This window comes from Triticum urartu, chromosome 5A (assembly GCF_056163025.1).
Source record: "Triticum urartu cultivar PI428250 chromosome 5A, HENAU_Tu73, whole genome shotgun sequence".
Lineage (NCBI taxonomy): Eukaryota > Viridiplantae > Streptophyta > Magnoliopsida > Poales > Poaceae > Triticum > Triticum urartu.
Window position 1 is genome coordinate 119,996,946 of NC_141877.1, and position 11,510 is coordinate 120,008,455.

Here is an 11,510-nt window from a genome sequence, read left to right on the forward strand (position 1 = left end):
GTTCGGCTTGCCGAGCTGATGATCCAATAAGGTTAGGCTCGACTCGATGAAACGAGATCTGTCTAGCGCGGGTCGACAGACGTGGAGCAATGTTACCGGCCTGGTGTTACACCAGCGCGATAGTGAAGAGTGCCTCAAAGAAGGCTTAAACTTTTATGGGCACGTGTTAAAAACAACGCACAATACCATAGAAGAAAATTCCTTTAAAAAGGTTGTCCAATATCACGTTCATAAAGAAACATGAATTATGGTCGGATTCGTATTCGCACAGAAAACAGGTCCGAAAAGTAATGCACTAATCGGAAGTTTCTCGGAGTTTGGATGGTCGGATCGAGCTGAAATTTTGAGGGGTGGTAGATATAGGAATTCCGCAGCTGATCAACGGTTGGATCTTCCAAAGGACGTCCAAGCTAGGTTCTGGAGACCACTCCCTAAACTCATCTAGATTCCTGTCCAGATTTGACAGGGCTCCGGTATATCGTAGATTGCCGGAGATTCCTCCAGCGAAACTCGACGAAATTTTGCATGGTTTTTGTAGACTCAATTCCGCAGAATTTTATCAAAGTAATCATCAAAGCGATGCTTGAGGAGGAGGTGGCAGCGGATACAAGTTCATTGTTCAGAAAAACAGCACGGTCGCCTGAGGGCAATGTTGACGTTGAGCCCCGAGCTCCATGGATGATTCCTCCATGGTATTCATAAAGATAGGAGTTGATGTTGATGAAGGCCCCTGTCCGAACATGACGATCGGAGATGGAGCGCGATCCTCGGTCGAGCTAAGGTGACCAGTCGAGCCGGCGACGAAGATGCCGGCATCGCAGTTGATCTGCGGGCGAGCCATTGATCCTTTGTCGATCACACAGTGCAACTCTCAATGAAAGCATCATTGTCAGTGTCAAACCCGGCAGATCTCGGATAGAGGGTCCCGAATTGTGCGTCTAAGGATCGATGGTAACAGGAGACACGGGACATGATGTTTACCCAGGTTCGGGCCCTCTTGATGGAGGTAATACCCTACTTCCTGCTTGATTGACTTTGATGAGTATAGGGGTTACAAGAGTTGATCTACCTCGAGCTCGTATGTTGTGGTCTAAACCCTACAGGTATGATGAGTAATGTCATAATAATCTACCGACTAGCCTGACCTCGGCTTATATAATGTACCAGAGGCCTAGGATAACAAGAGTCCTAGTCGAATACGCCGGTGGAGAGGAGTCCTTGTCTTGATCACCAAGTCTTGTGGAATCTTCCTCGTGTATACATCGGCTATCCGAACTTGCCCATAAGCATACAGCCATGGGGTCCTCGGCCCAATCCAACTGATTGGGATATGACGTGGTGAGTACCCCCTATCCCAGGACACCGTCAACGATGGCTTCGTATTGTAAAACATGATGAAACTTACTCTCTTCTTTTTTATTATAAAATAGGGATTTATAGTGCTGAGATTAGGGTCAGTGGAACCACGCGGGCCCCACAAGCCACCAGGGCATGCCTGGGGGGGTGGGCGCACCCTGGTGCCTCGTGTGCACGGGGTGGCTCCCCTCCAGTGGATCTTGGCTCTAGTATTTTTCATTTATTCCATAAAAAATCTCCAAAAAGTTTCGTCCAATTCCGAGAATTTTTATTTCTACAGAAAAACAACACTATGGTAGTTCTGCTGAAAATAGCGTCAATCCAGGTTAGTTCCATTCAAATCATGCAAATTAAAGTTTAAAACTAGAGCAAAAGTGTTTGGAAAAGTAGGTAAGATGAAGACGTGAAGACCGATTCAGGGGCTATCGATGGTGTCTTGGATTAGGGGGTGTTAGCCACGTCGGCTCCCGGGCATGTTGGTGGGGCCGAGGATGAGAAATGCGTCAAGACGGACGTCGAGCAGATATCGAGGATGTGTCGGTGCCGTTGGGTCGTCGTTTGTGTTCGCATAAACATAAACATAAAGGAACACACATGGACCAAATGAGTCACCTCGTTGGAGTTGGAGTTGGCCTCAGATATTGGATACTCAGCTCAGTAGTTAGCCAATTCGCCATAGCTTTACTTGGTAAGGTCAACTCCAACGCGCCGAAGCATTTCTTCCGTCCATGTCTGTTTAAGTGGAAATGGATGAAAATGACGGTCCAACATGTCGTCGCAAACCCATTGTTGGTTCGCTCGGTATCCATATGGACGCATTCTTGTTCCAAATTTGCCCCCAGTTTGCATCCACGTAGACACAAGACGGACGCGCCACGCGTCCGCTCGGTATTCGCCTCGGGCCCATGTTTCGGCCGCCCAACTACCCCACACGGTCATAGTCAATGCGTCCACCTACCTTGGGCCTACATGGTAGCGTCTGGAAGCCTCGAGAGTTCACATATTTTTTAAATGCAAGCGTGCGGGGGGACCAGCCTCATCCACTTCTCCTCCCCCTCCCGTCCATATCTGGCCACCCTCACTCCCTCACAGCGACAAAAAACCCTAGCTAGCCCGCGCGTCCGCCATGGGTTCTTCAACAACAAGGGCAAGTGCAAGTTCGTCGCCGCCGCCAGACGCCTTCTCATTGATGTCGCGGGCAGGGAGAGCTCACCGGCCACGGGACCGGCTCTACATCCCGGTGCACCGCGCGCGGTATCAATGACAGTACGTGTGCTGTTGCAGTGGCCCGGCGTCAACTTCTCCCACGACTGGCACCTCAACCCCCACCGCATCCCGGTGCCGCCGATGTCGTGGTCTCCACGCGCGCACGCGAAGGAGGTGCGCAGATGTCGTGCCCTCCTGACGCCGTAGTGGCGCCATGACCCGGTGTACGCGCCAGACTCCCCCAACTGGGAAGTTTGGTTCGCCACCGAGCACGACGTGCGCCGCTGCGGGCGCCGTCCAGCGCGCCCTCGAGGAGTCCTGGTCGTGGCGCAGGAGGACCAGGAGGCGGAGGCGACATACCAGGCCACACTCGAGGAGGCGCTCTAGTGCGCCCTTCAGGAGTCCCCATGCGAGGAAGGGGCGCTCTAGCCAGGCATGGAGGAGGCGCTCCAGCTGTCGACGACGAGGACTATGTCTACCCTCTGCCACCGCCGCCACTGCCTGAAACAGCGCCAGCCACGCCCAAGAGTGGGCCACGGAGGCCACATTGGAATTACCGGCCGTCGGGGAGAGGTACATGTGGACTGGTATCCTGCGCGAGTGGGTGAGTGCGCCGGCCATCTTGATGACATCCACACCGGAGAAGGAGGCGGCATACCTCGAGCAGTGAAAGGCGGAGAAGGGGAGTGGCAAACGAAACTACTTCACAGCCGACCCATCATGCACGATGCATGAACGATTGACCATCTGATAGATGTGATGCACTTGGTTCCTTAATTCGATGGCTGGATGTGAACCATCGTGCACACATCGTGCGTGGAGTGTCGTGTGTATAGCAGCGTTGGCAATGCAGGCGGAGTGCGAGGGTAGTATTTCACCCCTAAGATTTTTTATGTTTTTATGCGGGTACTCGGTAAGATATTGGATACTCAGCTCAGCGGTCAGCCAATTCGCATGGCGTTATAACGAGACGTGTCCAGCCTCCCCTCCAGTCACTCCCGCCTCCTGCAGCTCGCTGCTCCTTTTTCTCCCATAGCCCCATGGCCGCTCCGTCGCCGCCCACACCAGGCACGGGCAGGCTCCCGACGATGGCGGACATCATGGCCGCGTCGCGCGCGCAGGGCCTGCGCGTGCGCTTGAGCACGGTTGGCCCTCTCTTCCGCGTCACGGCAACCCGCGTCGGCGGCGACGGCGACGTGGAGCTGGGCCGCGCCGAGGGCGCTGTCCGGCCCTGGCCCGGGGGCTCCGTGCTGCACCTCGACTCCATGCGGATGTCGCGCGCCACGCTCGAGGTCCCTGACCGGCCGCTCTTCGGCCTCGGCATCTTCCTAGGCGCCGTCACCGTGCGCCATGGCTTCGACGCTGGCTGCGTGCGCGCCGAGCTGCTAGCCATCAACGATACGCCGCTCTATCACAACAAGGTATCACCTCTTAGAACATGTCTGTCGGTTCGTTGTGGCTGCTGCTTAATCGGATATACTGATGGTTAGTGAATTGCAGGTTTGAGCAAATGTGTACCGTAATGATATTTGGAAACATTCAGTGTAAAAATCTAGAGTTGTAAAGTACAAAATGGTTAAGAAGATTTTTGAGCGGACGTCTACTAGTGTTGAGTTGACGACTAATTAATGCTAGTGGACTTTGCTATATAATCACTCAAGTTCTCTATATTTTCTCTTCTTTTTTCTATTTACGTTTATTTCTGAATTTTCTATGAGTTAAGCAAAAACTTTTTCAACTTGATAGAGAAATGAGAGGCGCCAAACAGCAAGGAGCATATGGTTTTACAATGGATTTTCGCTTAGTGTGACAGAATGCTCTGTTTTGTGTTTACTGAGTATAATTTTCATTTGGGAAAGTTATTCATTTAGATTCATTCATTGGTGTCTTTTTGTTGTCGTCAGCTTGTTAAGTTCTATACGAGGATGGGTTTCAAAGCAGTGCATGAGGTAGATGGATCATCAATGATGGATCTTGCTCATATGTTAGTGTGGGGAGGTAAAGGAACAAGAATGGATGCTGATATAGAACAGCTCCTCATGAAGTGGAGCAGAAGATTCGGATCTCAAGACTGAAGGCTTTTTTCTTGAACGGGAGTTGCATTCTTTGCAGCAAAATATTTAGATATATGATATACAAGGTAAAACTACTGGTTTGATTTTTTTGCTTTAGTGAACTTGCTAGCTTGTGTTTATGAAACGGTAGGGCGATTGTGCAGCGAGAGTGGTTAGTGTTAGACTCAATGGCACCAGGGCATTAGCCTTCGCAGATTCCTTATAGATTAACTATATTTATTATATATTTGGGGCTTAGGTGTATTGCTTGGATTGGACTAGTTCAGACATCCCCTATGAAAGATCATCTCAGTGCAGAAAATTGCTTCGTATATGTGTGAATATATGCTCTGTACTATTGATTCAGTAACAAGTGCAATAAGCATGCATAATTGGTTCGCTAACAAGTTTACAACGTTCCATCTTCAGCATTTTCATCAGCAAGAAACAAATGGCCAGACAGATTGTATATTTATATTCCGGCGACGACCGAATGTAAGGGGGCAAGAAAATGGGACTCAACTCAATCTTCAGGGCCTTCACTTCCTGAGAGACAGTCAAGCTCTTTCAACTGTAGGTCAGGTCAAGCAAGAAATCTCCATGATCCGTCACTCTCTGCGACAAGGAATCTTAGCATCTACGCAAAGCTCTTGAAAAAACGCTGCAATGCAAACCATGAAATGTTACAATTTTTAGCATCTACGCAAATCTTATAGTATTCAAATGGCATTGACAAAATGTTACAATTCATGCACTTTTAAAATCCCGTGAATCAGATAGGCATGAAAATATTTCATTGCAATTTGTATTGGCAATCCACGCTTTGTATGGGGAGCTCCTATCTGCCACTCTCAGCGAGAGATTGTTAGTCGTGCCACAAGCCAGTTAACCTGTCGAGCATTCCTGATTATAAAGCAGCGCAAAACTTTAAGAACCAAAGCCAGATCCAAGCATTTTTTAAATTTCGAGCACAAAACATTTTTTTAAACGTGAATGTTATATGAAACGCCAACACTATTCAAATTTTTGATTTAAAAAAAACTCAAATATTTTGTGAAAACGCGAGCATTTTTTTAATTACAAAAAAAATTCGGAAACATGAACATTTTCTAAAACTCCTGAATATTTTCTGAAAACAGGATCGTTTTTTGAAATTCCAGAAACAAAATTTGGAAACGTGAACAATTTTTTAAATGGGAACATTTTTTGAAAACAAGAACAATTTTCAAAAAGTTGCAAACAATTTTTGGAACGGGAACAAATTTTAAAATAGGAGCATTTTTCAAATTTTGCGAACAATTTTTGAAACAGGAACAGTTTTTTGTAACTCCCAAACATTTATTGAAATTTGTGGGTTATTTTTAAATCCCGAATATTATTGAAAAGTTCCCATTTTTGAACAAAAACATATAGAAAAGAAACAAAAAATAAATAAACATAAAAAATAAAAATATCTCAAAAAACAGTAAAAACATAGAAGTGGTTCAAGAACCTTCTAACAGTCATCTTATCAAATTCCTATACTACTTCCTACGTTTTGATTTCCTTCAAACCGAATGAGGCCTTAGCTACGTTGTGAGTCTTATAATTTGGATGTTGCTCATGGATAAAATGGCACTCTCACAAGGATGCGGAGCGCTTTACAATTTTCTTGGTGATGGCTGCATGTAATCCCATGCTCTTATTCTTGATATCTTCGGCCACACTCTTGCAATCAGATGCCAGACGAATCATCTACTGCGCCAGGTCTATTGCTAGACACAAACCCTCTCTGCATACTATTGGCTTGGTCGTCGCTAGATCTATTATACCTCTATAGACAAGTGCTGCTCCGAGATAAGTAGCATTGATATCCCAAAACCGCATGCAATCGTTGTGTGCGAACAAGCGACTACTTACTTGATGTAGAATGCTTCAAATAAGAAATTGACTTTGTGCACAAATGCTATTTGGCGCTTCAGGCGTCAGATTGAGTTCTTTTCGTACGCACTGCTGCGTTTCTTTCGCTGTGTTCCTAAGTAGGCGGCCCATCGTGGGAACCTGCTAGAAAGTTCCCACATATTTTCCTGGGCTGGTTCTTCTTTGGTTTTTTTGTTTTCGTTTTATTATTATTATTTGTTTTTTTCCTTTTTCTTTATGTTTTATTTTTTCTATTTTTCAAAGTCATGAACATTTTCAAGCACAAAATTTTTTCAAATTCATGAACGTTTTATAATCCGTGAACTTTTTTTTCAATTTTTAAACTTTTTCAAACCGTGAAATTTTCAAATTTGTGAATGTTTCTTAAACCGTGAACTTTTTCTCAAATTCATAAACCTTTTTTAAAACTCATAAACTTTCTCAGATTCATGAACTTTTTGAAACCACAATCCTTTTAAAATCCGTGAACTTTTTTCAATATCCACGGACTTTTCAAATCCGTGAAGTTTTTGCAAACACGTGAACATTTTTGAAACCGTAAACTTTTTGAATACATTAAACTTTTTCAAATCCGTGAACTTTTTTCAAAATTCACGAACTTTTTCAAATCCTTGAACCTTTTTTGAAACCGCGAACCTTTCAAATACATTAACCTTTTTCAAACCGTGAACTTTTCAAACCTACCAGCTACGTGTGTGAACGGGCGCTTGAAGCGCAGATTAGGAGCTCTCGCATTTCTGTGTCACATACGTTTTTTTTTCCTGTGCTATACGTGGAATTGAATGTATAGCTCGGGGCGAGGCCAATCAACTCAGAAAAAACACGATGGGCCCTGAAAATATGAAGCGCAGGCCCTTGCCGAAAACAAAAACATGATGTGAAGGCATTTGCTTGTCGTGAAACATGATGGGTCCTGAAAACATGATGTTCTCATGTGCATGCATTTGCTTGTCGTGCCCGTTTTTTAATCCATTGAGAATGTCTGTTCTACGAGCTGCATGCCCAAGGCCTGCTCTATTTCGTTCGACATGAGATGGTGGCTACCCATGGAATCCCGCATGACACGTCTGGGGTTTTAGGATTTTTGTTTGGACTCGGACGTCTCCTCGGCGTGCACTCTGGCACGAGACAGTTCACAGTTGCATGCGCGCACGGGCCTTGGATCTTGTGGTCTCGTGTTACCGACGGCGTTCGCTCGGCTCGGCTCGGCCAGCACTGTCGCCCCGGTTCTGATTGCCAAGTTCTCGTGCCAAATCGAACGCCATCGTTTTCACGAACTGCAGGAGCAGGCAGCGTTTTTAATTCGTATCATGGACGATCCCGTTCCCGGCTCAAATCTCTTGGGCAGAGATTTGCCGTGAACAAAAGTCAAACCACGTCGGGAGCCGGCTCCAATCACCTCAGGGACCCCGTCCCTGCATGCAGTGCCTTCGTACAAACAAGTCGACAGCAACAAAACTAGAGTGTTCTTGGATCAAAACTGAGATGGAAAATAGTAAACATACAATACAAAAAGAAGAAGAAGAAGAAGAAGAAGAAGAAGAAGAAGAAGAAGAAGAGAGATGAACATGAAATGGGCGTCCCGTTCGGCTGGACGATGTGTTTCCTCCGCCACTGCTCACTAGCAATGCCATTGGCGCGGCCGCGGCGGTAGCTAGCCTCTGCGGCTCCTAGGAAGCCTAAGCTCGGCAGTTGGCACTTCCCAACGCAGCAACAGCGCCAATCTGCAGCTCCTCTCTCTCCGGCCCTCCTCCTAGTCCTAGCTAGCTACTCCATCTCGATCCCGTGAGCGTGAGGAGTAATGGCTTGCAGCGTCCCGTCTCTCTTCACTCGCCATTACGGGGAAACGGGAAGCGATCCATCGAATCGATATTCTCAACATCCGCCTCCTGAAGGAACCGTCCGGTCTGCATGCCATGCTCTGCACAATGTATGTCCCCAGCACAATGCATACAGTGCTCTCGCGCGCATTCATATCGCTCTCGCTCTCTTTCCCGACGTGCCCAGCCATTTCAATCCCTGCCTATAGGAGCCCTAGCTAGCACATAGTAAATGACATTGGCATGCATGGCGTCCCGATAAAATCCATTGTTTGCAAGCTCACGAGTATAGCTGATTACCACGCATGCAGCACGCAGACACGCAGAGTAATGCCGCCTTTAATTGCCGCCCTCCTCCGTATCTTCCTGTGAGGATGCACGGAGGTCAATCGGTGGAAGCAAAAAAGTTCCACAAGATCTCGTCGCAGGCATGAGATGGATTCCACATTTATGTCGTTGCGTGGCTCCAGCATTTCGCTGCCTATCTTCGACGATCTTTGCCAGTAGCTACACAAACAGAACCAGCACGACTTTGCAGAAGTGGCTTGCGAGAGGGCAGTGAAACTGACAGGAGCTCATGCAGCCACACGCACGCGGTGCGGACCAAGCGGTCAACCCGCGATTCTGCTCATCCGTGGAACAAAGGTCCAGCAGCACAATCGAAGAAGGGAAATCGCTAGGAATAAGGTGACCGAGAATTAAAGAGTAAAATGCACTGGCAGTCACTGAACTTGCAAAGAGAGCTCAATTTGGTCACCATACTTAGAAATACGGCCAATACGGTCACCCAATACGACAAGACGTGTTTGTACGGTCACTGTTGCTCGTATGTCACCCGTCGCCGCTCGGTTTGACCAGTCGGTGCCGTCCACGTCGGCACGCGGAGGGTTATTTCTGTAAATTAGCCCGACGCATGTAATTAACCATCGACCCCCTTGAAATACCCCACTCTGTAGCGGAATCCCTAATTCCCCACTCTGCCGTCGACGCCGCCGCCCGCTCCCTAATTCCCCACGCCGCTGCCGCCACCGCCGCCCTCTCCCTGCTGTTTGCCGCAGCCCTCTTCCGTGCTGCTTGCCGGCGGCCTCTCCCTGCCGCTTGCCGCCGCCAGTTGCTTCACTCCGCCATGTCGACAAGCTCGGTCAGGTCATCGGTCGGCGGCCGTTCGGTGGTGGTGCCGCTCATCAGGTGCCCTTCTTGCCGCACTCGTGTGAAGTTCTATGTCTCCAACACGGAGAAGCACGAGGGCTGGGTCTTCTATAGGTGTCATGTTGGTGTAAGTGGGTTGCATCCCTAGTTCTTCGTTTTGGTTGGATTTTTTGGAACTTGTAATGGTGATTTTTGGCGTTTGTTGTTTTCTTTTGATGTCCAGGACCATTTCTGGCATTGGGAGTTGGAATACATTGCATACTTGGTGGAAAATCAGTATCTTGTTGGCAATGAAGCCGTAGATGCATTAGGAGCTGCAAAGGATAAGAGGGAAGAGCTGATGCGAGCAAGGAATCGAAGATATGCAGGTGGAGGTGGAGGTGTAGGTGCAGTTGATTTTCCAGGGTTTGAAGATGGACATCATGGAAGAGTTGCAGGTCAAATGAGCAGTCAGCAAGCAGAAGCACTCGTAGGGTTAGGCAATGAAATATTGGTGATGATGAAGGCTCTGTTGGCAGCACTCATTATAGTTGCAGTGCTAGTAGCAATTTCTGTGCTGAAGAAGTGATGGAGTGGATGCAAGAGTGATGCAATATGTAGTTGATGCAGTCTTTGCAATAGCTATTTCACTGTTAGTGTGTTAGGAATGATGCCTATTTTGTTAGGAGATGAACTTGTACTATGTGGTGGTTCTGTTAGTGTAAAGTGACAATCTTTTGCGTTGAATCTGATGCTTTTGCAATATGTAATGGAAGTGACAATCTTGTACTGCAAATGAAGTTAATGGATCATGTTGCTGTCTTATGAAGATATCATTTTTATGTTATATTTGCCTTGTGTGTGTGCATTGCAAAGCTAGTTGATGATGCTGTCAATTTGGGCACATTTAACCATTGTCATATTTGCCTTCTGTGTGTGCATTGCAAAGCTAGATCATGATGCTTGTAGACCATTTTTCTGTTCATTTTGCATGCAAAATAACTATACAACTGCTGCAAGTAGAAGAGGACAAATGTAACCATTGTACTCTAACCGGGGCATTAAACAGGGTAAAGAGGTATCTTGTAGAACAGGTTACAAAATGAGTAACAATTGATCCATACTCATGTGTCTACATCATTATGGATCAATTGCAACATTTTCCTACATAACCACTCTTTGCATACTACATGGATTGGAGCAAAATAAGCAGCTTGCATACTACTGTCTCATCACCTGAAGATATCAAACATGGATGTTCTGCTGGCCTTCCTTAGCTGACCATCTTCTTGGTCTTGTGAATCATCCTGTCTTTTACCCATTGCAATAGATATCAGCCTCAGTTCTTCCTTTCTTTGTGCTGCAGCAGCCTCCTTCTCTGCTTTCTTATCTGCTCTTCTTTTTGCTGCAACAGCCTCTTTCTCTGCTAGCTTTTTGGCAGCTTCTTGTTCTTTTTGAGCCTTCTTCTCAGCCTCCTTCTTTGCTTTGTTCTCAGCAGCTATAGTTTTCTTAACCTCCAAAAGAATCTGCCTTGTCTCTGCTTGAGCCTGCTTTTTTATTGCTGCTTCTTCTTTCCTCTTCTCTCTGTTCTGAGCAGCTGCCTGTCTCTTCCTCTCTGCCTCTGCTGTTTTCTTCTCCTCTTGCAGATGTCTCTTCCTGGCAGCTTCTTCAGCCTTCTTTTCCTGTTCTTCTCTCCTTGCTGCAAGTATAGCATTATTCTTGTCTTCTAACTCTTTGTCTCTCTACTTTTTTAATGCAAGTAACTTCTTGGCCATCTCTCCCTGCTAAATGGTGCTTGTGCTCCCTTGGTTTTGATTGACCAACAACTGAGCAGTAGAAAGGAATATAGACTCTGGAACAGGTCCTTGTGCAATCACTCTTGGCACAGACCTCTGCATGACATAACATTTGTACAAATGATCACACAATAATAGTAGGCTTGGCATAATATATGAGTTCATGTATGACAAAACTTACCCTTTCTATCATTTGATCAACCATGAGATCTTCTATGATGGGATTTTCT

The 11,510-nt window shown here is 46.7% G+C and overlaps 1 protein-coding gene across 1 annotated transcript; it reads left to right on the forward strand.

Annotated features, from left to right (window-relative positions):
* Positions 1-3,523: 3,523 nt before the first annotated feature.
* On the forward strand, positions 3,524-5,431 carry LOC125508123 (uncharacterized). Its single transcript, XM_048672720.2, has 3 exons — positions 3,524-3,983; positions 4,467-4,702; positions 5,046-5,431. Exons 1-2 carry the CDS (start codon positions 3,603-3,605, stop codon positions 4,635-4,637), a joined length of 552 nt encoding a protein of 183 aa, XP_048528677.1. The 5' UTR covers positions 3,524-3,602; the 3' UTR covers positions 4,638-4,702; positions 5,046-5,431.
* Positions 5,432-11,510: the final 6,079 nt, after the last annotated feature.

Bases quoted from the DNA above. Each gene is read 5' to 3' on its own strand.
- LOC125508123 (XM_048672720.2), top strand. From the start codon at position 3,603: ATGGCCGCTCCGTCGCCGCCCACACCAGGCACGGGCAGGCTCCCGACG. The intron at 3,984-4,466 runs GTATCACCTCTT...TGTTGTCGTCAG, and splicing joins CGCCGCTCTATCACAACAAG to CTTGTTAAGTTCTATACGAG.